This window comes from Rhinolophus sinicus, chromosome 16, assembly GCF_057876585.1.
Source record: "Rhinolophus sinicus isolate RSI-liver-muscle chromosome 16, RSI-T2T, whole genome shotgun sequence".
In the NCBI taxonomy this organism is placed as follows: Eukaryota; Metazoa; Chordata; class Mammalia; order Chiroptera; family Rhinolophidae; genus Rhinolophus; species Rhinolophus sinicus.
Window position 1 is genome coordinate 146,829,335 of NC_142516.1, and position 23,066 is coordinate 146,852,400.

The 23,066-nt window shown below is 37.1% G+C and overlaps 1 protein-coding gene across 5 annotated transcripts in view; it reads left to right on the plus strand.

The window, feature by feature from the left end:
• NALCN (sodium leak channel, non-selective) overlaps window positions 1–23,066 on the plus strand; it is a 294,980-nt gene that overhangs the window by 36,785 nt on the left and 235,129 nt on the right. For all 5 annotated transcript variants that reach the window (XM_074329501.2, XM_074329500.2, XM_074329499.2 and 2 more), the window contains one exon: window positions 17,082–17,236. In XM_074329501.2, coding sequence (XP_074185602.1) covers window positions 17,082–17,236 — 155 coding nt within the window. The remainder of the gene's footprint in view (window positions 1–17,081; window positions 17,237–23,066) is intronic.

Sequence of the window (23,066 nt, forward strand, 5' to 3'; positions counted from 1 at the left end):
AAAAATTAATACCAGCATGATTTCCATCAGAATAGCAAAAATATTTGCTAGAGTCTTTAGTATAAAAAAAGAAAATCCTATCTTTAGTATAAAAAAATAAAATCCTACAGTTTTAAAAAAGGGTCTGAAAGAAAATGAATGATTTCTTTTGATCAATTACAATATATTCTTTTGATCTTATGTTTACTTACCAAAAAAAGAATAATAATTACAGGTTATAAGACTTATTATTAATGGTAAATAACCTTTATTGAACAATTTATATCAGTTATTTTCTTATTTAACATTCATAACAACCTGATAAGTCACACTCTATTTTTGTACTCTATATTGCAGCCGAGGAAATTGAAGCTCAGTAAAGTCAAATAAGGTGTCTAAGATGAAACAGCTCGGAAGTGGCAGACGCAGGTTTAAGCCCTATTCTCTATGACACCAGTTTCTATGCTTTGAACTATTCAATTGTAATTTGGTCAAAATATATAACATTATCGTCAACAAGTACATATCCAAAATATTTTAATAAAATGTTCAGTTTCCCTTCAGTTACAAGGAGCACGTGTTTAGGAGACAAGTTCTAAATGCTGCGAATGAATAAATGGTCAAGACTGCTTATTTTAGGACTCAATTCTGAAATGATGTTCTGGCACTTCTGAACGTACTATGTGAATGTGAAATGAGGATCCCTGTCAATTGAGGCCCTCACAATAGTGTTTCCTTTAGTTGTCTCTACAGAAATCATATGTGGTATCATTTTGATAGCTTAGGTTCAACCAGACCCACCTGCTTTTCCCCCGATAGAACCCTTAGTGACATGGAGTGACAATAGCAGCACTAGCAGCACATTTTGGGAATTCTGTTCTAGGATGAGATCATGTTGATAGAGAGACTCATCTGGGGAACTTGGTAAAAATTCTGAAATGATGTTCCAAGCCCCATCTGTGGATTTGTATTTATAGGGCTAAGTTATCGGAAATGACCAGGTTAGCAATCAATGATTTAAAACCTTAGTTTTGGTGATAATAAGGGGACGTCATCAAAATGGCAGCGTGAGGTCAGCCTCTGTAAATTTCCCCTGAAATTTACAACTAATCAAACAACTATAACTCCACAAAGGACTCCCTGCACAGCAGACAGGCAAGACGAAGAGGCCCACTACTGAATTCACCTAAAGGTGGGCGAATCACACAAGTGGGGGAGGAGGGAAGGGAGCAGTGTGGAGATGGAGCCCCACGGGCGCAGGACACAGACCTAGCTCAGTGCTCCGAGATCGCTGCTTCCTGGAACTACCGCAGCTGTGGGAGAGGGAAGAACTCGGACTGCTAGGGCTCCATTTATGGCCCACAGGGCTGAGGGGACAGCATATAACATGGCTGAACCCAACGCTCACAGCAGAGACCTCGGAGCAAAGACTGAAGGAAGAAGGCTGAAAATGGTGGTTTAAGACCTCACTGCCGAGCAGAGAACAGAAGCCTTAGGCACTAAGCCTAGCCGCCCCTCCCTACCTTCCCAGAGCTCACCCCACCCCCACCCTCCCAGTGCTAGAAGCAGAACAGTAGCAGTGTCAGATCAAAAGAACAGAATATTTTCAGTTCTGAGAAGTGTAGTTCGCAGACACTGACTCACAGCCCAACTAGTTCGGGCAACGACGAGGGAGTCTTGGAAGCAGGACTGGCTGTGGTGGTGGTCGCTGCCATTGCTCTGGGCCACCTCTCACAACCCCACCCGCCCTTGTCCCCACCTACCTGGGCAGATCCCTGCAGGAGTAAACAAAGCTGCTGAAAAACATGGACTCTGAATCTGGTGCAGGAAGAGCTTTGGAACTTCAGAAGCTCTCCACATCCCCCCACAGAGGCAGCACCCTATGATGCAGGTGAATTGTTCACAGAGGAGAAGCCCACCTTCCAGGGAATCCCCCCATTGTGTGAAAAGCTAGAATAGTGCAGAGAAATAGAACACTACAGTGCTAGAGAGAATAAAAGGCTGCAGTCAGAGAGAAAATAAAACATTCTCTCCAACACCAATTGGAAAACAAATGAAAGACCTCTTTCTATCAACCTGTTGCAGAACCCCCTCCTGTAGATCTGTAGGAGGAGAAATAATAAATCATTAATAGCCATGAATAACCAACGTAACAAGACAGTTCATAAAGAAAAGGAAAAGTCTCCAGAAAATGAACTTAAAGACATGGAAATATGTGACTTAAATGACAGAGAATTCAAGCTTGCATTCTTAAAAAACTCAGCAAGATGCAAGAAAACACAGACAGGCAGTTTAATGAACTCAGAAACACAATTAAAGAACAAAGTGAACATTTTACCAAAGAAATTGATATTTTAAAAAAGAACCAAATAGAATTTTGGAGATTAAGAACTCAATAAAAGAAATGAAGAACGAAACAGCAAGCTTAGGTAGTAGAGATGACCAGATGGAAGAAAGAATCCGTGACATCAAAGGTAGAAATCTGGAAATGACACGGATGGAAGAAGAAAGAGACTTTAGACTTAAGAGAAATGAAAAAACTCTACAAGAACTTTCTGACTTCATCAGAAAGAAAAATATAAGAATAATGGTCATACCAGAAGGAGAAGAGAGAAGGGAACAGAGAGTATATTCAAACAAATAGTCGACGAGTACTTCCCAAACTTGCGGAAAGAACTAGATCCTCAAATACAAGCAGCAAATAGAACACCTAATTACCTCAATCCCAACAGACCTCCAAGGCACATTGTATTGAAGTTGTCAAAAATTAATGACAAAGAAAGAATCCTCAAGGCAGCTGGGGAAAAGAAGATGGTACTCTACAAAGAAAAACCCATTAGATTATCAGATTTTTCAGCAGACAAGCCAGGAGGGAGTGAAATCAAATATTCTAACTATTGAAAGAGAGAAATTATGAGCCAAGAATAATATATCCAGCAAAGATATCCTTTAGATATGAAGGAGGAATAAAGAACTTTTCAGACATAAAGAAGCTGAGGGAATTTTCTAATACACGACCTGCACTGAAAGAAATACTGAAGGAGGCTATTTGACCAGCATAAATAGGGATAATTTGTGACAACCAAAACGTAAAAAGGGGGAGAGTAAAGGCCTGAGCCAGTATATGGGAATGGAGAAAGTAAGCATGCTGAAGAAAATGGAATACTCTAATATGAAACTTTCTTTTACATAAACTTAATGGTAACCCTCAAAAAAAAAAAAAATCTGAAATATATAATGTAATAAAAGAAGAAACATCAGGAAAAATCATAGAATACCACGACACAGAAATAGTAGTCAACAACAGAAAGGCAAAGAAACAATGGAGACACAGTCCTACCAGAAAACCAAAGATAGAATGACAGGAAATCCTCACATATCAATAATCACCCTAAATATAAATGGACTGAACTCACCAATAAAAAGGTACAGAGTAGCAGATTGGGAAAAAAAAAGCTCAACCATATGCTGCCTCCAAGAGACACATCTGAGGTACAAGGACAAACATAGACTCAAATTGAAAGGGTGGAAATTGACACTCCAAGCAAATGGTATCCAGAGAAAATCAGGCGTAGCCATACTGATATCAGATGAAACAGACTTCAGGATAAAAAAGGTAACACTAGACTATAATGGACATTTCATAATGATAAAGGCAACTATACAACAAGAAGACATAACAGTCATCAATATTTATGCATCCAATCAGGGAGCACCAAAATATACCAAACAACTAAACAGAACTAAAGAACTAACAGAACTAACAGAACTAAAGAGAGAAATTGACCAAAACACAATTATAGCAGGGGACCTAAATACATCATTGACAGCCCGTAATGGCATATTAGATGAAATGGACATAATTGACATTCGCAGAGCACTTCATCCTAGAACATCAGACTATACATTTTTTTCTAGTGTACATGGAACATTCTCAACGATAAACCATATATTGGGACATAAAAGTAGCCTCAGCAAATTTAAGAAGATTGAAATCGTACCAAGCATATTCTCTGATCACAAGGCTTTGAAATTGGATATCAACTGCAAAAAGAAAGCAGGAAAAAACACAAATATGTGGAGATTAAACAACACACTTTTAGAAAACGACCGGGTCAAAGAAGAAATAAGAGGAGAGATCAAAAGATACATAGAAACAAATGACAATGAAAATACATCCTACCAAAACTTTTGATGCAGCAAAAGCAGTTTTAAGAGGGAAATTTATATCATTACAGGCCTATCTAAAGAAAAAAGAAAAATCCCAGATAAATAACCTCATGTTACACCTTAAAGAACTAGGAAAAGAAGAACAAATGAAACCCAAGGTCAGCAGTAGAAAGGAAATAACAAAAATCAGAGAACAAAAGGACAAAAATAAATGAAATAGAGAACAAAAAGACAATAGAAAAAATTAATGTGACAAAGAGCTGATTCTTTGAAAAGATTAACAAAATTGACAAATTCTTGGCTAGACTCACTAAGATAAAAAGAGAGGAGACACTAATTAACAAAATCAGAAATGAAAAGGGGAACTTATCACGGACACCACAGAAATACAAAGGATCATCCAAGAATACTATGAAGGACTATATGCCACCAAATTCAACAACCTAGAAGAAATGGACAAGTTCTTAGAAACATATAGCCTTCGTAGGCTGAACCATGAAGAACTGGAAAATCTAAACAGACTGATCACCAGTAACAAAATTGAATCAGTCATCCGAAACCTTCCCAAAAGCAAAAGTTCTGGACCAGATGGCTTCTCTAGTGAATTCTACCAAACCTTCAAAGAGGATCTAATACCAATCCTGCTCAAACTCTCCCTAACTCATTTTATGAGGCCAACATTACCCTGATACCAAAACCTGGTCAGGACAACACAAAAAAAGAAAACTGCAGACCAATATCTCTGATGAATACAGATGCAAAAATCCTAAACAAAATTCTAGCAAATCGAATACAACAATGCATTAAAAAGCTTATTCATCACGACCAAGTGGTGTTCATCCCCAGGACACAAGGATGGTTCAACATCCGCAAATCCATCAATGTGATACATCACATAAACAAAATAAAGGACAAAAATCATATGATTATATCAATAGATGCAGAAAAAGCATTTGACAAGATACAACATCCATTTATGATTAAAACACTTAATAAAATAGGTATAGAAGGAAAATACCTCAACATAATAAAGGCCATATATGATAAACCCTCAGCTAATCTCATAATTAATGGTGAAAAACTAAAGCCCTTTGCTCTACGTTCAGAAACACGACAGAGCTGTCCCCTATCACCTCTGGTTTTCAACATAGTGTTTGAAGTCCTTGCCAGAGCAATCAGGCAAGAGAAAGAAATAAAAGACATCCAAATTGGGAATGAAGAAGTGAAATTGTCACTCTTTGCAGATGACATGATGCTATATATAGAAAACCCTGAAGACTCCACCAAAAAGCTGTTAGAAACAATCAACGAATACAGTAAAGTTGCTGGCTACAAAATCAACGTACAAAAGTCCATTGCATTCCTATATACTAACAATGAAATCTCAGAAAAAGAAATACAAAAAACAATTCCTTTTGCAATTGCAGCAAAAAGAATAAAATACCTAGGAATAAACTTAACCAAGGATGTGAAGGACCTAGATGCTGAAAACTATAAGACATTTTTAAAAGAAATTGAAGAAGACACAAAGAAATGGAAAGACATTCCGTGCTCATGGATTGGAAGAATCAACATAGTTAAAATGGCCATATTACCCAAAGCAATATACAGATTTAATGCAATCCCAATCAAAATCCCAAAGTCATTTTTTAAAGAAATAGAACAAAAAGTCATCAGATTTGTTTGGAACCACAAAAGATCCCAAATAGCCAAAGCAATCTTAAGAAAAAAATAACAATACTGGAGGTATCACACTTCCTGACTATAGCTTGTACTACGGGTCTACAATAATCAAAACAGCATTGTATTGGCAGAAAAACAGACACATTGACCAATGGAATAGAATTGAGAACGCAGAAATAAAACCACATAAATATGGACAGATGATTTTTGACAAAGAAGCAAAAAACATACAATGGAGAAAAGACAGCCTCTTCAATAAATGGTGCTGGCAGAATTGGATAGCCACGTGCAAAAGAATGAAACTGGACTGCTATGTGTTACCATGTACCAAAATTAATTCAAAATGGATCAAAGACTTAAGCATAAGACCTGACACAATAAAATGCATAGAAATAAAACATAGGTACTAAACTTATGGACCTTGGGTTCAAAGAGCATTTTATAAATTTGACTCCAAAGGTAAGGGAAGTAAAAACTAAAATAGATGAATGGGACTATATGAAACTTAAAAGCTTCTGCACAGCAAAAGAAACCATCGACAAAATAAAGAGGCAACCAACTGAATGGGAGAAGATTTTTGCAAACAGTGCCTCCGATAAGGGGCTAATATCCAAAATATACAAGGAACTCATGCAACTCAACAACCAAAAAACAAACAACCCAATTGAAAAATGGGTCGATGACCTGAAGAGACATTTCTCCAAAGAGGACATACAAATGGCAAATAGACATATGAAAAAATTCTCAACATCAATAATCATCAGAGAAACTCAAATAAAAACCACAATGAGATATCAGCTCACCCCAGTCAGAATGGCTATCATCAACAAGACAAATAGTAACAAGTGTTGGAGAGGCTGTGGAGAAAAAGGAACCCTCATACACTGTTGGTGGTAATGCAGATTGGTGCAGCCATTATGGAAGGCAGTGTGGAGGTTCCTCAAAAAATTACGAATAGAATTACCATATGACCCAGCAATCCCTCTCCTGGGTATCTACCCAAAAAAATCTGAAAACATTTATCTATAAAGACACGTGTGCTCCAATGTTCATTGCAGCTTTGTTTACGGTGGCCAAGACATGGAAACAACCAAAATGTCCTTCGATAGATGAATGGATAAAGAAGTTGTGGTATATATACACAATGGAATACTATTCGGCGGTAAGAAAAGATGATATAGGAACATTTGTGCCAACATGGATGGATCTTGAGAGTATAATGCTAAATGAAATAAGTCAGACCGAAAAAGCAGAGAACCATATTATTTCACTGATATGTGGTATATAAACCAAAAACAACAAAAGAATAAGACAAACAAATGAGAAACAAAAACTCATAGACACAGACAATAGTTTAGTGGTTACCAGAGGGTAAGGCGGGATGGGGTGTGGGGGGTGGGGGGTGGGAGATGAGGGTAAGGGGGATCAAATATATGGTGATGGAAGGAGAACTGACTCTGGTTGGTGAACACACAATGGGATTTATAGATGATGTAATACAGAATTGTATACCTGAAATCTATATAATTTTACTAACAATTGTCACCCCAATAAATTAAAAGAAAAAAACAAAAACAGAAAAAAAAAATACAAAAAACCTTAGTTTTACATTAAAACTCCTAACGATATGTTACAGAGTAGAACACAAAAGCTGCATGGCTTTTTAAAAGATAAATCTTGAGTCTTCAAAGAAATAAGCTTTTAGCTAGCTGCTGAGGCTATACCTGTGGGTTTCTGCTTTCCTTAAGGCCATATTCCTAGAAATGTCTAAGAAGCACCAGAGGTAGTTAGAGTTGCTTGTCATTCTTGCAATGAAGCAGGTTATCCAGGTGTTCTGGGAGATGTAGGGCAATCATCTCAATTTTGCTCATTCAGTGACTCACATATTTTTATGTCTAGTGATTGGATTGGTCAAGCGCACTTTGTGGTTGAAGGCATCTGGGAACAAGGGCTTTGGTGCTTTCTAAATTCTCCCCTGGCCTTCACTTTTATTATTATTTTATTGTGAAATGCTTAACACAGGAAATTTAATTAACATCCATCAGAGCATACAAATACAACATGAAATAAAAAGAAACAATATTTTTTTCCTTGTGATGAGAAATCAGGATTTACTCTTAACAACGTTCACACATATCTTCCAGAAGTGCTAAGTATTGTCACCATGTTGTACATTACATCCCTAGGACTTATTTGTCTCGTAACTGGAAACCTATACCTTTTGTTAAATTTAAGTTAATTGTATTATTAGTTCCAAGTGTACAAAACAACATAATGATTAGACATTTACGCCCCTCATAAAGTGATAAACCCACCAAGCCTACTACCCCTCTGACACCGTACATAGCTATTACAGTACCATTGACTATATTCCCTATGCTGTACTTTACATCCCATGACTATATACATATATATGTATGTATGTGTATATATATATGTATATATAAATATGTTTAATTATAGTCGACACTCAATATTATTTTATATTAGTTTCAGGTGTACAAGTGTAGTGGTTAGGCATTTATATAATCAATGAAGTGATTTCTCCAATAAGTCCAGTACCCCCTGACACCCCACATAGTCTTTACAACATTATTAATTATATTCCCCATACTGTATTTCACATCCTGTGACTATTTTGTGACTACCATATTGTACTTCCTAATCCCTGAAACTTCTCACTTATTCCCTCAAACCCCTCCCATCTAGCAGCCATCATATTTTTTTTTCTATGAGTCTATTTCTGTTTTGTTTGCTAGTTTATTCTGTTCTTTAGATTCCACATGTAAGTGAGATCATATGGTATTTGTCTTTCTCAGTCTGACTATTTCACTTAGCGTAATATCCTCTAAGTCCATCCAGGTTGCTGCAAATGGTAAAATTTCATATTTTTTATGGCAGAGTAATACTCCATTGTATAAATGTATGATAATTTCTTTATTCAATCATCTACTGATGAGCATTTTGGTTGTTTCCATATCTTGGCTATTGTGAATAGTGCTGCAGTAGACATAGGGATTCATGTGTTTTTTCAAATTAGTGTTTTGGATTTCTTTGAATAAATATCCAGGAATTGTTGGGTCATAAGGCACTTCTATTTTTAATTTTTTGAGGAACCTCCCTACTGTCTTCCATAGTGGCTGCACCAATTTGCAATCCCACCAACAATGCATGAGGGATCCCTTTTCTCCACATCCTCACCAGCACTTGTTTGTTGATTTATTGGTGATAGCCATTCTGACAGGAGTGAGGTGGTATCTCATTGTGGCTTTTATTTTCATTTATCTAATGATTAGTGATGCTGGGTATCTTTAACTATATCTATTGGCCATCTGCATGTCCTCTTGGGGGAAATGTCTATTCATGTCCTTGCCCATTTTTTAATTCGATTATTTATTTTTTGGGTATTGAGTTGTATGAGTTTTTCATAAATTTTGGATGTTAACCCCTTATCAGATAAGGATTTGGTCCGTACTTTTAATGTTCTTAACATTGTGGAGCCTGTGGCTTCATCTGACCATTCCAAAAGGGTGGAAGCCTGTTAGAGTGGGAAAAACTGCTGCTCTCCAGCCATACACTCAGCCAAACCACATCCAAAAGAATGAAAATGTTCTGAGTTCCTAATATGTATGAGGTCCTTTCTATTCATAGTTGCTAGTTCATAGTGTGATCTCCTAGGTTGGGCTTTATGGTCCTCATGAGAAAGAAGAGCAAATAGCTCCTTGCCTAACATTAATTAATTGGTGAAATCACCAACTGAAGTCCGATATGCTTGGCCTCATGTTCTGATGGCTGTTCTCCACCATGCCAACTCACTCCTGACAGATAACTCCTCACGCTGGGTGTTCTCGTTTCTGAAGCAAAGAGAAGAGTTACTGCTTAAGGAGCTCTTGGCCTAGATTTGAAATGTCAAGGGTAGTGACTTTGTCTTACAACCTCAAAACAGTTTTCACATTTCCAGTTTGGAGCCGATCAGTGCATATTCCCTGTCCTGATACTTAACTTTTCTGATGCTCTCTTTGAATACCTGCATTGCCTGATCCAGCCTCAGCTGCCAGTCTCCGAGCTCCTTTCACAGGAGTTGCCCCTTATTCATGTTGGCAAAGTAGTGAGTGATATAGTTAAGGAAATAAACTTGGGAAAAATATATAATTAATAAAACTATACAGATATAACAAAGTAAGATGCCTATTTAAAATGCTTTCTAAAAATAAAATATAATGTTGTTTAAGTTTTGTACAATATTTGAAAAAAATATTTAATTTTATTGTTTTGGTGCATGATTTCACTTCTTTATGGTTTTGCCTATCTAGCTATTCAGGAAAGGATGAGAAAAAGCAAAACATCGTATTAAAATATTCTCCATTTAACAGTAAGGGGAAATTTATTTCCTAATTTCTTAGAAAATGCGCCAGATTTACTTGTTTGTAAAAAGAGGTGTAATGTCAATATTATTTTCTGCCTCAGACTATTTATCTTGTTTTGTAGTCCCTCTAAATGTCCAAGCAGAGTAATTAAAAGTTCTGAAAAATCAAGAAATAGTTTCATCTCTGAAAATTCCAGGGTGGGTTTATTTTTCCAAAGCATCCAGCATTAGAATTAACCAGGCGAAGTCATAGAAGTTTTAAATTAATCCTGAAAGAGGAAAACAAATAGGAGTGAAAATGAAGCCAGATGATTTGCTGGAATAAACCTGAGAGGCAGGTAACATTCAGAGCAGGTTCAAGGCCAGCATTTGCAATGAGATGGGCAATTCATGCCCACCCCTAAGAGTGAGGCAAGCAATGACCTAAGGCCTCCAAGGCCATATTCACTGTTCTCCCAAGTGCGAGGATTATGTGTCTGTCCTTGTCTTTTTCCCCAGCATGCAATTTTCTGAGTGTGTCATTTACAAATTGTTTGGTATGGTAGCTACTGCTTGTTTACAATCCCTGAGAAAAAGCTGTGAAGTGCTACATCCACCAATGAAGAGTAAAAATGTTCTCTTTCTCTTCCTGCCCACTCTCTATCTCTCCTGTGCACACACAGGCTTTGACAGTTCCACTTTCCAGAATGCCGTTGTGTATCCGCCCTAGAACTAGTGTCCACTAATCCTTTAATAGTCACTCCAAGCATCACCCATACTGGAAGATTTTCCTTGTACTACTCACCATTCACCACCCACAGTCATAAGTAATGTCTCTACTTTGTGCTTTTGTAACACCATGAAAATAGAGATAGCTTTTAAAGCATTCATTGTGCTCTCCTGTGGGGATGGCTTTTCTTTTCTCTTTCTCACACTAGGCAGTACCGTCTCTGAGTTGGAAATATCTTCTTAGTCATCTTTCCTAGCTTGTTGTATGCATAGAAGAGACCTGTCAAAAATAATTATTTTGAATGAATGAACAGACAAATGAAATAAAATAGTCGTACTAAGAATATAGGAAAAACAGTTTCTGAAAAAGGGCTGAATAATAATAATATGCATAATTATGTTCGTAAGTGACAGTGATTACAAAAGGCCAACATTAAACTTGTTGCAACAAGAAGTGAGAACAGTTTGATATCAGTAGAGGAAGACAGCATTGAGTAATGCAGAGAAGAATTTGAAAAGAAAGTCTTAAGCTGTTGCATTTGGCATTGGTAAGTCTTACGGGTGGATGAGAAGAGAATATGGGGGGTAACATGGTGTTACTCTATCATTTACCTTTTATATGAAAGTATGAGGTCATTCTGCGAATTGTTTTTTAAATGGCTGAAAAGTTTTTCATTTTACAGATGAGGAAACTGAGGCTCAAATGGTTAAAGTGAATTGCCAGAGGTAACTAAGCTGGTTAATTACTGAACTGAGATGATAATCCTTGTGTTCTAATATACAGCTCAATGTTCTGTGCCATCAGAAGTAATAACTAATTTAAAACCATAAAAGTATAAATTATTGAGGTGTTGTTTGGGGCTGTTAGTAAATACTTTTAGCATCGAGCTGAGAATACATTTTCTTAGATCTTGAACTTCTACATATGTTATTTGTAAATAGGATATTTTGTTAAGAATAAAAATTTAAAATAAAAACATATGCCAGGCAGATAATTGAAGACGTTTGAAAAATGATTAGCTGCTCAGAGTGATTCCAATACTTATTTTGAAACATGGAAACTGCTAAAGCAAGACATTTAAAAAATTGAAAAAACATGCCAAGTTTTAGATAGCACACTAAAAAATTGCATAAGAACACGAGAATCCAATTGTTGAAGAGTTTCTCCTGTAAATTAATTAATTCACCATAGATTTAAATAATGGTAAAAAGAAAGATGCATCCATTCATTTATTCAGAAAATAATTATTAACCTCCTAGGGTGTATTAGGATCGTTCAGAGAAACATAACCAATTGGATATATCTAGAGAGCAAAAGAGATTTATTTTACAGAATTGGCTTATGCAATTGTGGGGCTATCAAGATCAAAGTCTTCAGGACAGGCCAGCCAGCTGGAAACTCTAGCAGGAGTCGATATCGCAGTGTTGAGTCCAAAGGCAGTCTGTCTGGAGGGAGAATTCTTTCCTCTTCCGAGTGCTAATCCTTTTCTCTTAAGGCCTTTAAGTAACCGGATGAGGCCTACCTACATTATGGAGTGTAATTTGCTTTACTCAAAGTCTGCTGCTGTAAATGTAAATCACATCTAAAAAATACCTTCATGGCAGCCTCTGGACTGGGGTTTGATCAAACAGCTGGGCACCACACCACAGTGTAGCCAAGTTCACACATGAATGTAACCATTATAGACTGTGTGTCAGGGAATTCATGGAATTGGAGGTTACTCTGGAGAACAGTAGAATATGGAAGACATCCAATGAATAAATGACTACACAAATGTGACTTACATGTTTCAGGCCATAAATGAAAAGTGTGGGTACTTTAAGAAGTTATAGCAGGGAAACCTAACCCAGTCTGAGGGATTTAGGGTGACAATCAGGCTATGAAAGTGATGGACAGGTGGAGATAAGGGCTTAAGCAAGGGAAGATGGGAGGAGAGATTTCTAAGCAGAGGAAAGGCCCTGAAGTAGAAGGAAGAAAGAGCTGGGAGAAGGCAACCTGGTTGGATACTATGACGTTTGGGGGAAGAGGAGGAGGCAGATTTTTCAGGATCTTATGGATCATATTAAAGATTTGACACTGATAGGCTCTCTGTAGGACAGTGATGATGGAAAGTCCCTCTATAGGCTGTGTGGCAAATGGATCGGAAAAGCTAAGAGTGGCTGCAGGTTGACCAGGTAGGAGGCTAGACAGTGGTGCATGGAGAGGTGGAGATGGAGAGAGTCGAACCAGCTCAAAAGATGTTTTGGAGGATATTTAAGGAAACATGATGGTTAGTTATAAGGCCTGATGGAGAAGGAGGTATCCAGGGTGATTCCAGGATTTCAAACTTGCTCAACACTTTGGATAATGATGTGATGGTGCAACTTGTAATGAAAGGGAATGTTGGCGAATGAGTTGGGGTTCAGTATGGGATATGTAGAGTTGGAGGTATTTGTGGTGTAGTCAAATGGAGAGATGTAATAGGCAGTTGAACATGTAGCCCTGAGACTCTACAAAGACATCTAGATGACAGAGAATTGAAGCTATGAAAGTGGAGCTGATTGCATAGGGAAAGAAGGTCATGAAAATGAGAGGAAGGCCAAGAACGGAGCTCAGAGAAGTTCAGTACTTAAGGTCCTCAGAGCAACTCAGTACTTAAGATGGAAAAGGAGAATGATCTGAGAAATAGACAAAACTAGCATCTTCAAAGCCAGCATCTTATTGCATCTCTCTGAACCTCCCTTCTATATCCATCTCTCTAACCACAACTGGAAAATGTTCTCCATTTTTAAGGACTCAACGAGTAGGTTGGACCCACCTAGATAATCCAGGATAATCACCTAAATTCAATATTGTTCACATTTGCCAACTTAATTCCCATTTGCCATGTAACATAACATATTCACTGGTTTTGGGGATTAGAATGTGGACATTTTTAGGGGGTAATTATTCTGCCTACAACCAAAACAACTATGCGGAACACTGTTGAGAGGTCACAGATGATAAAAGCTAAAAATTTTCCAATTGGATGTAACACATGGAAATAAGAACAATTCCAGTAGATTGGAGAACACAAAAATGGGCTAAAAAATTAAATTAGGGAGATTAAAAATGAATACTTTTTTCTATAAATCTGACTGTGAGTAAGAAATGCAGGTTTTGAAACCCACTTAAACGCGAGTGGATATTTATTATGACTGTGAGAATCATTGCCTATATTTAGGATTTGGCTGGTTGGAGCAAGAATTCTGCCTAATTCCAGAGAGCTTCTTGTTCTGTCATGAATATTTAAGGGAAAATGAATAAAGAAATAATAATAACAGATAAAAATAAAATCTAGAAGATTTTTGTTAACTGAGAAAATGAAGCTAAGATAAATAAGTATATATCCTGAAACTCTCAACGTTCATTTCAATTTTAAAAAGGGCTATTATATGGTTTTAAATACACGTGTTCCAGAGCAATTAATCATTAAATAAATGCATCTGTAAAAAGCATTTGCCAATAGCTTGATGTTGGCAAAAATAATGTGTTTCACATCTGCTGCCTCTGAAGCCAAAAGATTTCAAAATAATATCTGTGCTGATGAAAGTTGTGCTTAGAATGAGAATTGGTGTTAATATGAAAGAAAAAACAAAAGGAATCAAGAAGGAAAAAGTACTCTGATATTTATAAATTAATGAAAACATAATCAGAATAGTTAACCATCACTGAGTGATTAACTTATTCCCAGCAATATTCTGAGAGTTGTACATTAGCTCATTTAATCATTAAAACACCACTACATCATAGGTACAATTGCTGTCCCCACTTCAAAAATGTGGAAACTGAGTCAGTACACACCAGGGCTAGTGTCTTAATCTAGGCAGTCTACCAATTTCAAACTATCAATAATAATAGGTAACAACTAGCGCTTATTGTCTAAGTACCTGTTTTCAGAACTTTACAGATGTAAATCATTACCTTTTCACCACAGCCCTAAGAGGTAGGCATTTTCCTACTTTCTCACAGATGAAGAAACTGAGGCACAGATGGGCGAAGTCATAGATGTAACAAGTGACTGAGCTAAAATTCACACCCAGCAGATTAGTTCTGGAGTCCAATTTCCTATCCAAATAGCTGTTGAAATGATGTTCTTTGGAAACTTTTTCATGTAAACAGAGAATTTTCTCAGACATTGCTGCTATTGTCTTTTTCAAATATTGGAAATAAAAAAATTAATTTTGATTGTCTAGTAATCGTTTCCCTCTCTGAACTTTACCTCATCTTTCTCAAGTATAAATGAAGAATTAGGTGCAACTTTCTTTCAGCTGCACAATTCTGTGAATGAAATGCTTTCAGTATCACATGCCAAAATTCCTTCTATTCTTTTGACAATTATTTATTGTTGTGTTTTACATGCCAGGATGTATGCTACATTTTATTGTTGTAATGAGTAATGGTTATTTATAATAAGCATTTACTGAGCACTTGCAGCATGCTAGGTACTATGCTGAGTGCATTACTTGGTTTATTTTTCTTAATCTTCACACACGCTTCGCTTTATTTGATTACTCTCCCTATATTATAGGTGAGGAAACTGAGCTTAGAAAAGTTTAGCACTTTAATCAAGTTACACGACCAGTAAATGACAGAGTTTGGGATCAAACCCAGAAAGCTTTACTCTGAAACTCTGAAGCCCAGTATCCTTACCAGTTTGTTCTAATGTGTGGGTACCACATCAGAAACAGAATCAGATTAGACTTAAGCAAAGATGGATCACTTGGCCTACATGTAAAAATGGGAAATGAGGAGAAATAAGTAATGTGTCTGCCTAAAGTCATATCTTTCTGACACAACCAAGTGGTAGTTTCCACAATGTGAGTCTTTCCCATGGGTTTTGCATGTGGAGTCCAAAGGACCTGCTGAAAGTGTAACTGGGGGGAACAGTTATTCAAACACTTATTCCTTGAGATGTGTAGACAAATTTCTTTCTTGCAGCTAACAGAATTCTGAAGGAATAAACATAGGGTGTCTGAGATGTGGGTGAGGCTTTTAGAGTTTTGTTTATGACTGAGACAGAACTGGGCAAGGTATCTCCAGGCATGGATGTGTGTGTTGTGTGTAAAACTGAATATGTGTATGTATGGTGGCCTCAAGCAGCTAAGAGACTGCAGAGAGTTATGTGTCAGACTCCAGACAAAGCATATCATAGCAGCCAGTTGAATATAAGAAGGTATTAAATAATAGAAATGTAACCCAACAAGTCTGCCTCAATTTGGCCATAAGCTGAGGGAACTGAGACTGTCCTAAGGCTGGTCCCATTTAGAAAATGCCTAGAAGCACTGATACAAGGGAAATGGCTTATAATAAAATCAGGGGTTTAGAAGGCTTATAAAATCATCTAGCCTAAGCTTTGGCCTCTACACAATCCATGTGAATAGCCTCAGATAGCAGCTGATTGCGACCCATTTTTAAGGTCAACTCAGAATGAGATTCCACAATCACCATTCCAGTGATTACTTGTACCTGCTACTAAGAAATCTATTACATACCTAAATCCTTCTACATCAACTTAATCTCCTCCTTGTTCTCCAGAAAGATGAAAAAACGGGTTATTATCACCACCAACCTATAAAAACCTTAATATTCCTGGAGCTATTACTAAATCACCCCATAATCTCTCTTTCCAATGTGATACTTTTAGCTCTTTCAATCTCACCTTATTTGTCTGGTTTTCTTTCTAAACTGCACATCTGCCAAAACAACAGAAGGCCTACGGTCATTTATAAGACTCATAGTATTTGTACCATATGGCAAATGACTGCCATCATTTAATATTGCTTAGAAGTAGAGAAGTAAAATTTGTGTCCAGAGTAGGATAAGGATTTTGTGACTAACAAGCAATGCTCAGACAAGTTAATATTCCTTGCAAATATATAGGAAAATTTCTTCTTTTACTTATGTGGTCTTTGCTCTTGAAAGACAAAAGAATAGAAGTAATTATATTCTTATAAAGACCTATTGTGGAGCTGGATCAGGTATCATTTGAGAATGTCTAATATGTCATTAATAGTATGAATATCATTTATAAAACACGAATCTTAAAGCTGTGCTCATATGCAGCAGTTATTAATGAAAACTGGTTACATCATTCATTTTAATCAATATTTACAACTGTTGAAATTGTTTAACTCTTTCGTGTGTTGTTCACAGAAATGTAACCTGGAATAGTTTAGCTATCCCAGATACACACTGCTCACCAGAGCTAGAAGAAGGCTACCAGTGCCCACCAGGATTTAAATGCATGGACCTTGAAGATCTGGGACTTAGCAGGCAAGAGCTGGGCTACAGTGGCTTTAATGAGATAGGTCTGTCTTACTGGTAAAACACATTTTCAGTTTCTATATTACAATGTTTTTGAAATGGAGATGATAGTTGTGTGACGGATGTATTATGATAAGATTAGCTCTAGTATTTAAGAAACGTAACTGCAAATTTTAATTATATACCTGTGTCATAATATAGTCTACCTTAGAGTCTATCATATACAGTCTGTGTTTATGCATTTTCAGTAATGTCTGTAGATACTTAAATAGCTCTCATTTTAGATTATTTTGATTCTTAATTATAGCATTTAAAAGTATTTGTTTGTTGAGCAAGGTTCAGGGGTTGTTGCCTCAAAGATAAACAAGGCATGGTTTCCTTCCACATTGAGCTATACTCTAGTAGTCAAGGTAAGTTTTAAATAACTGGAATACTAGGCATTGATGAGTGCATAAGAAGTGAACTAATCCCAAAACAAAAGATAGCTAATCAAGTACTTAATGAATGTGTATCAACAATCTAATAGATGCTAGTATATTAATATGATGTGCTCAAATGTATAGATTTATTTGTGACTTGTCCTAGTAAATCCTGAAATGTCCCATTTAAACACATACTGAAAGAACTTAGTATCTGCCATTTAGTTGATATTGAATTTATTACAGTGGTGTGCATGTTGAACATAGTTCATTATTGAAGCAAAAAAGCATAGGATTCAAAACGTTTTTTTTTTTTCTATGCTTTGAGAATTTGCCTTAGCTCAGGCTGCCATAACAAAATACCATAGACGGGGTGGTGAAAATACCATACATTTGTTTCTCACCAGTCTGGAGGCTGGAAGTACAAGATCAGGGTGCTGGCATGGTTGAGTTCTGGTGAGGGCCCTCTCCCAAGCTTGCAGACAACTGTCTTCTTGCTGTGTCCTCACATGGATAGGATGTGTCTGTGTGTGTATGTGTGTGTGTGAGAGAGAGAGAGGGAGAGAGAGAAAGCTCTCTGATCCTCGAATATATGGACACTAATCCCATCATGAGACCCTCACCCTCATGACCTCACCTAAACAAAATCACCTCCCAAAGACCCCACCTCCTAATACCATCGCACTGGGGGTTAGGGCTTCAATATCTGATGCGGGGGAGGGGGGGAGGCATTACATCGATAACAGAATTGTTACCAACATCATTTGAAAATAAAAACAATTAATTTTTGCTTAAAGTGTCAAGGCCCAGGTGCATTTAAGAGAATTGTAGACACTTGTGCCCAGGCCTAAAAGAAAAATCAATGTATAACAGGATCATACTCATGCTCTTTTGGAAGTCAGCTCAACGTCCTGACTTTTGATGTGGTTTCACATCTCAGTGCGCCCGCAGTACGATGGGGGATTTCATAGCCAGGGAAGAAAGCATCTGCCCCTGTCAATCCCAGATAGGAACTGGTACAAACTCAGCCAATCGACCTTCACACATCAGAAAAAGTGGCTGATAAATCTCTTCCTACCTGGCCTTCTTTGTCACAGCAGCTCCTGGATGGTACTATGCAGGATGGCAAAATGAACTCTGGCTAAGTATTAGATTTCAGAAAAAACATGTGAAGGTCTTGCGTTGACTGAGGAGTACTTCCCTGATATATGAACTAAACGACAAGGCTGACAGCCTTTGGACAGAAAATAATACTGAAATTGGGCTGAAAAACACAAATAATCTTTTTTTAAGAAGGGAATTCTGCAAATAATATCCCTAAATTTTTACTCTTATATTTTAATATAACTTCACAGTGGATTTCTAGCTTGGTAGTTAGATGAGTATTCTTTCATCTCTTTTGCCAATGATACAAAGAATTAGAAGCCAGAGATATAAAGCTTTTCAATTTGCTGTATTCTCTTAAACTTATCTGGCTTTGGAACCAATCTTACATCCTTCCCCATCTCAAAAGTACAGAGGCCTGTTATGGGTTGTATCAGTGCCTTTCAGGGGTGAGCAGGAAATCACAGATATGGTATGGGACACAAAATACATAGATTTGGTACACTGTGTGCAACAAGTTCCAGGAGTCCTGACATCTGGGACACAACTAGAATGCATGGCTTGTCAGACCCTGCAGCTCTTTCTTTTAGGGCCTAACAGGGTTACCCATGTCTGGATGGAGAATGGCCAGCATTCAGGTGTTAAGCTGCCCTTACACAATGTAAAATCAAATCATACCCTGACCAGTTTAAATGCAGCCTAAACTCAAAGTGCTGCATTATATTTAAGTTGATTCATCTTTCTTTGCTGTGACTTACAATGGCTTCAACTAATGCAGGGTATAATCCCTCTTTGAAAGAGAAATTCTTCTTACACAGTGCATTGGCTTGAGAAGCCCAATTCTAAGAGGGAATTGCCCTGGGGGCAGTAGGCCTCTACTCAGGCAATAGTCTTACTGTAGGCTCTACTGTTTATTTGTACATCTCTCTTTCAAGGATTTAAGCGACTTGAAAACAGGAAACACGTCTTTTCATCTTCATGTCTCCAGGGTCTAGCTCAATGTCTGGCCCCTAGGGAGCTCTCTATAAATATTTACTAATGGACTGAACAAAGTATATGTGCTTTTGAATTCACTGGTAACAAGTCATGTTTGGGTTAGGATATAGAGCCATACTAGAGACGTGAGTTGTTTCCTTGTTGTTCTTTTCTCTGATTTTGTCTGTTTTTGTTAGCAGTATTCACTATTCCTCATAACTTCCCTTTCTATACAAACTTAATTTGATTTGTTTGCTTCTTTTTCTCAAATGATGAAAGAATTCAATATCAGTGTATGACTAATGGTTAGATAATGAAGTGTTGACTTTGTACTATCATCAAAAAAATTTAAAATGGTCACTGTAGTTTATATTGAAATTGATAACTACTTCCTGATATTGTGTATCTCTGTAAATACACAAACTGTAGTATATTAGGAGATTATTTTTAAAGTTCTTATGGAAAAAAAAGATAGTGTGTCCTCCAAAATGAGGAAAAGAAATTATTTTATTAGACATATGTGACCATCTCTTTCTGCATGCAGTTGAATTTCTTTAAACCATAATTAGGTGCCTAATTGTGCATATAAATTTGGTCTATGTACCTTATATGTAAATAATCATGATTAATTAAAAAGGAGCACATTTCACTTTCTTACTAATCAAATTATCATGCAATAGAGTGAATTTGAACTCATTTATAAAACTTTGTTTATAAGTAGCTTTATTTCTAATTAAAATTTAGTACCGATGGTGATGATGTTGAAAATCTCAGTTTTTAAAATCTATTAATTAAAAGCCAGAGTCATTAAGTAGAAAAATATTATAAAGAGCCCCTATTGTAAGATTGCAGTGTAAAGACACTTTTGCACCTTCAAAATCATCCAAACGTGGTGGAGACTGAGAAACAGAAATGCAATTTCTATATTTAAGGACTCTGTCAAACCTGTAATTGTAAACCACATCGGAGCGCCAGGTGTCTAACAGAAAACTTCCTGAAAGGATTCTGGCTACTAAGAGTCTGAGACAGCCAGTGAAATACTGACATTTTAATATAACACATGTGCCCAGAGGTGCAGAGCAGCCCTCTGCCTGAGTCAGGGAACCAGTATGGAGCTGACAAGGGGAGCTTTCTGAGACTCCATGTGGCATCACAAAGAAGAAGCCCTTATTTCTGCAAGCAGTTGGTGGAGAGATAGAGAAGAGGACAGACAGTCCGTTATGAGGGTCCGTATTGACTAGGATGAGGGAAAGACTCAAGGTTTGCAAATCTGGCTACAGCTTAGGATGACCTGGGAGTCTTGTAAAACTCACCAATTCCCAAACACGATTCCTAGGCCAGTGAAATCAAAATTTTAGAGTGATCCAAGGGATAGATGGCTTTAAAAAGTTCTCCAGGTGATTCTAATGTGCATGAAGAGTTGTAAGTCACTGGATTAAAGTAACATTGATGCATACACATGCTCACTTATCTTATAAAAAGCTTCATTTCTATCCCATAACATTACCTCGCCCCTCCTCTACATGAAACAGTGACAAATATCTGGTCCTCTGAAAACTGATATCAAAGGTGAGTAATACTAAAAAATATCAGGGCCATATCTAGAAAAATGTACCTTTAAATGCATTTAAAACTGAAGAAATATTCAAGATGTAGAACTCAAACAAAATTGCAGAAAAAGAAGAACTGAATAGATTAATATATACTAAAAGGGTACAACTTGTCTCAGTAAATCAACATAAAACAATCAATGCTGAGATATAGCTGAAATTTCACATCAGTATTAACTCCAAGATATAATGACACAATGCTTACAAAGTCCTTAGGGAAAGAATGTGTCAAACTCGTTTTTGATTATTTTTGAAGAGGCAAGAACTCTATGATTTTATTTCCCATGAAATCTTGAAGTCATTCAGCTAATCCGAAATGACCGGTCATGAGCCTAGTTTCTAATATCTATTCACTATAAGAACACAGTGGATACAACTGAAGGATTTACTGAATGTGATGTAAATATTACAAATTATTGCATAGAAGAGAGGAGAAGATAAACAGGGGAGGTAGTGTAATGATGTTGATGCCCTTAACATTTATACTTAACAGTAAAAACAAGTATCATTTTTATACATTATATCAGTCATATAATGGAGGTATATGTATACTTGCCATGAGAATGCATTACAAAGTCAAAAATTACTTTAGAAACAATTCAGAACTCAAAATAATGGCTCTGGTTTGGATCATGGCTGTATTATATACGAGTGTCATGACCTTGGGGAAGTAATTATTCTCTCGTGCCTCAGTGTCCTCATCTGTGAAATGGGTAAGAGATAGACCTGAATTACAGGGTTGATGCGAGAAGTAACTGGGAAACTACACTTACAGCAAACACAGCTAGCACACAGCAAAACACAGAATGAGCTACAAATTAGAGATACAGTGGCAAAATATGAAAGCATCGCTGTGTTATTTAAGGAAAATGACAATTTTTATAATGAAGGGCAGGACATCGATGGTTTCAGATTAACACACTCATGTCTGATAGTATTCTCTTTTGTTTGCAACAATTTGCTATCAAATTGTTCAGGATCTTACAGCAAAGGGGAAGAACATAAGGGCTGGGGACAGCGTGTTCTTAACCTTGCATTATGCCCCTATAAACTAATATCCCAAATTCCATTTCATTCTAATCAATCTATAGATTTCGAGAGGGCCAATATTTGGTGCTGTTTGATCTTCATTAATCAGTTATGCCTTCCTTGCCACTCTCAGAACTATCACTCTTGTGCTTTATGTGCCTCTTTAGAATCCCTTTAGAATCTTTTGAATCGTATCAATATTTAACCTGTGCCACTGAATTTTCTACAGTTTAATTAAGCCTCACACATGTAATTTTATTTATTCCTATCCATTTGGATTTGTGGCCCATGGATTTGAGCCATGCCCTATCTTTAGCAGCCTTTCAACAGGTGTTCCCTTCACAGACCTAAGAAAAGCACCGGTTGGGACACTGAACAAAAGCCACAGCCAGGCTGTTTTCTGCATGGCCTCCAGCATTCAGTGGATTATTTCCTCTCCTCCCCTAAATCTCTGTGTCAAATCGTGACTGAGGTGCTGGTTGCTTCTCTGTCCCTCTCCCTTCCATTTAAATATCTCTCCATCTTTATTTTAAGGTGCCTTCCCGACAGCTCACTCTTAAGGACCCTCAACTAACACATCCTCTCCAAGATGTTAGCCTATGCCTTTAAGACATCACACACCCCTCATGTTCCAGGCACACTGAGGAATATACCTTATCGAAAGGACACATTTGAAGATTGCAAAATCTGTTTAGCAGACATGTAGATTCTGTGATCAAAGTGAGAGTGTGAGGAGG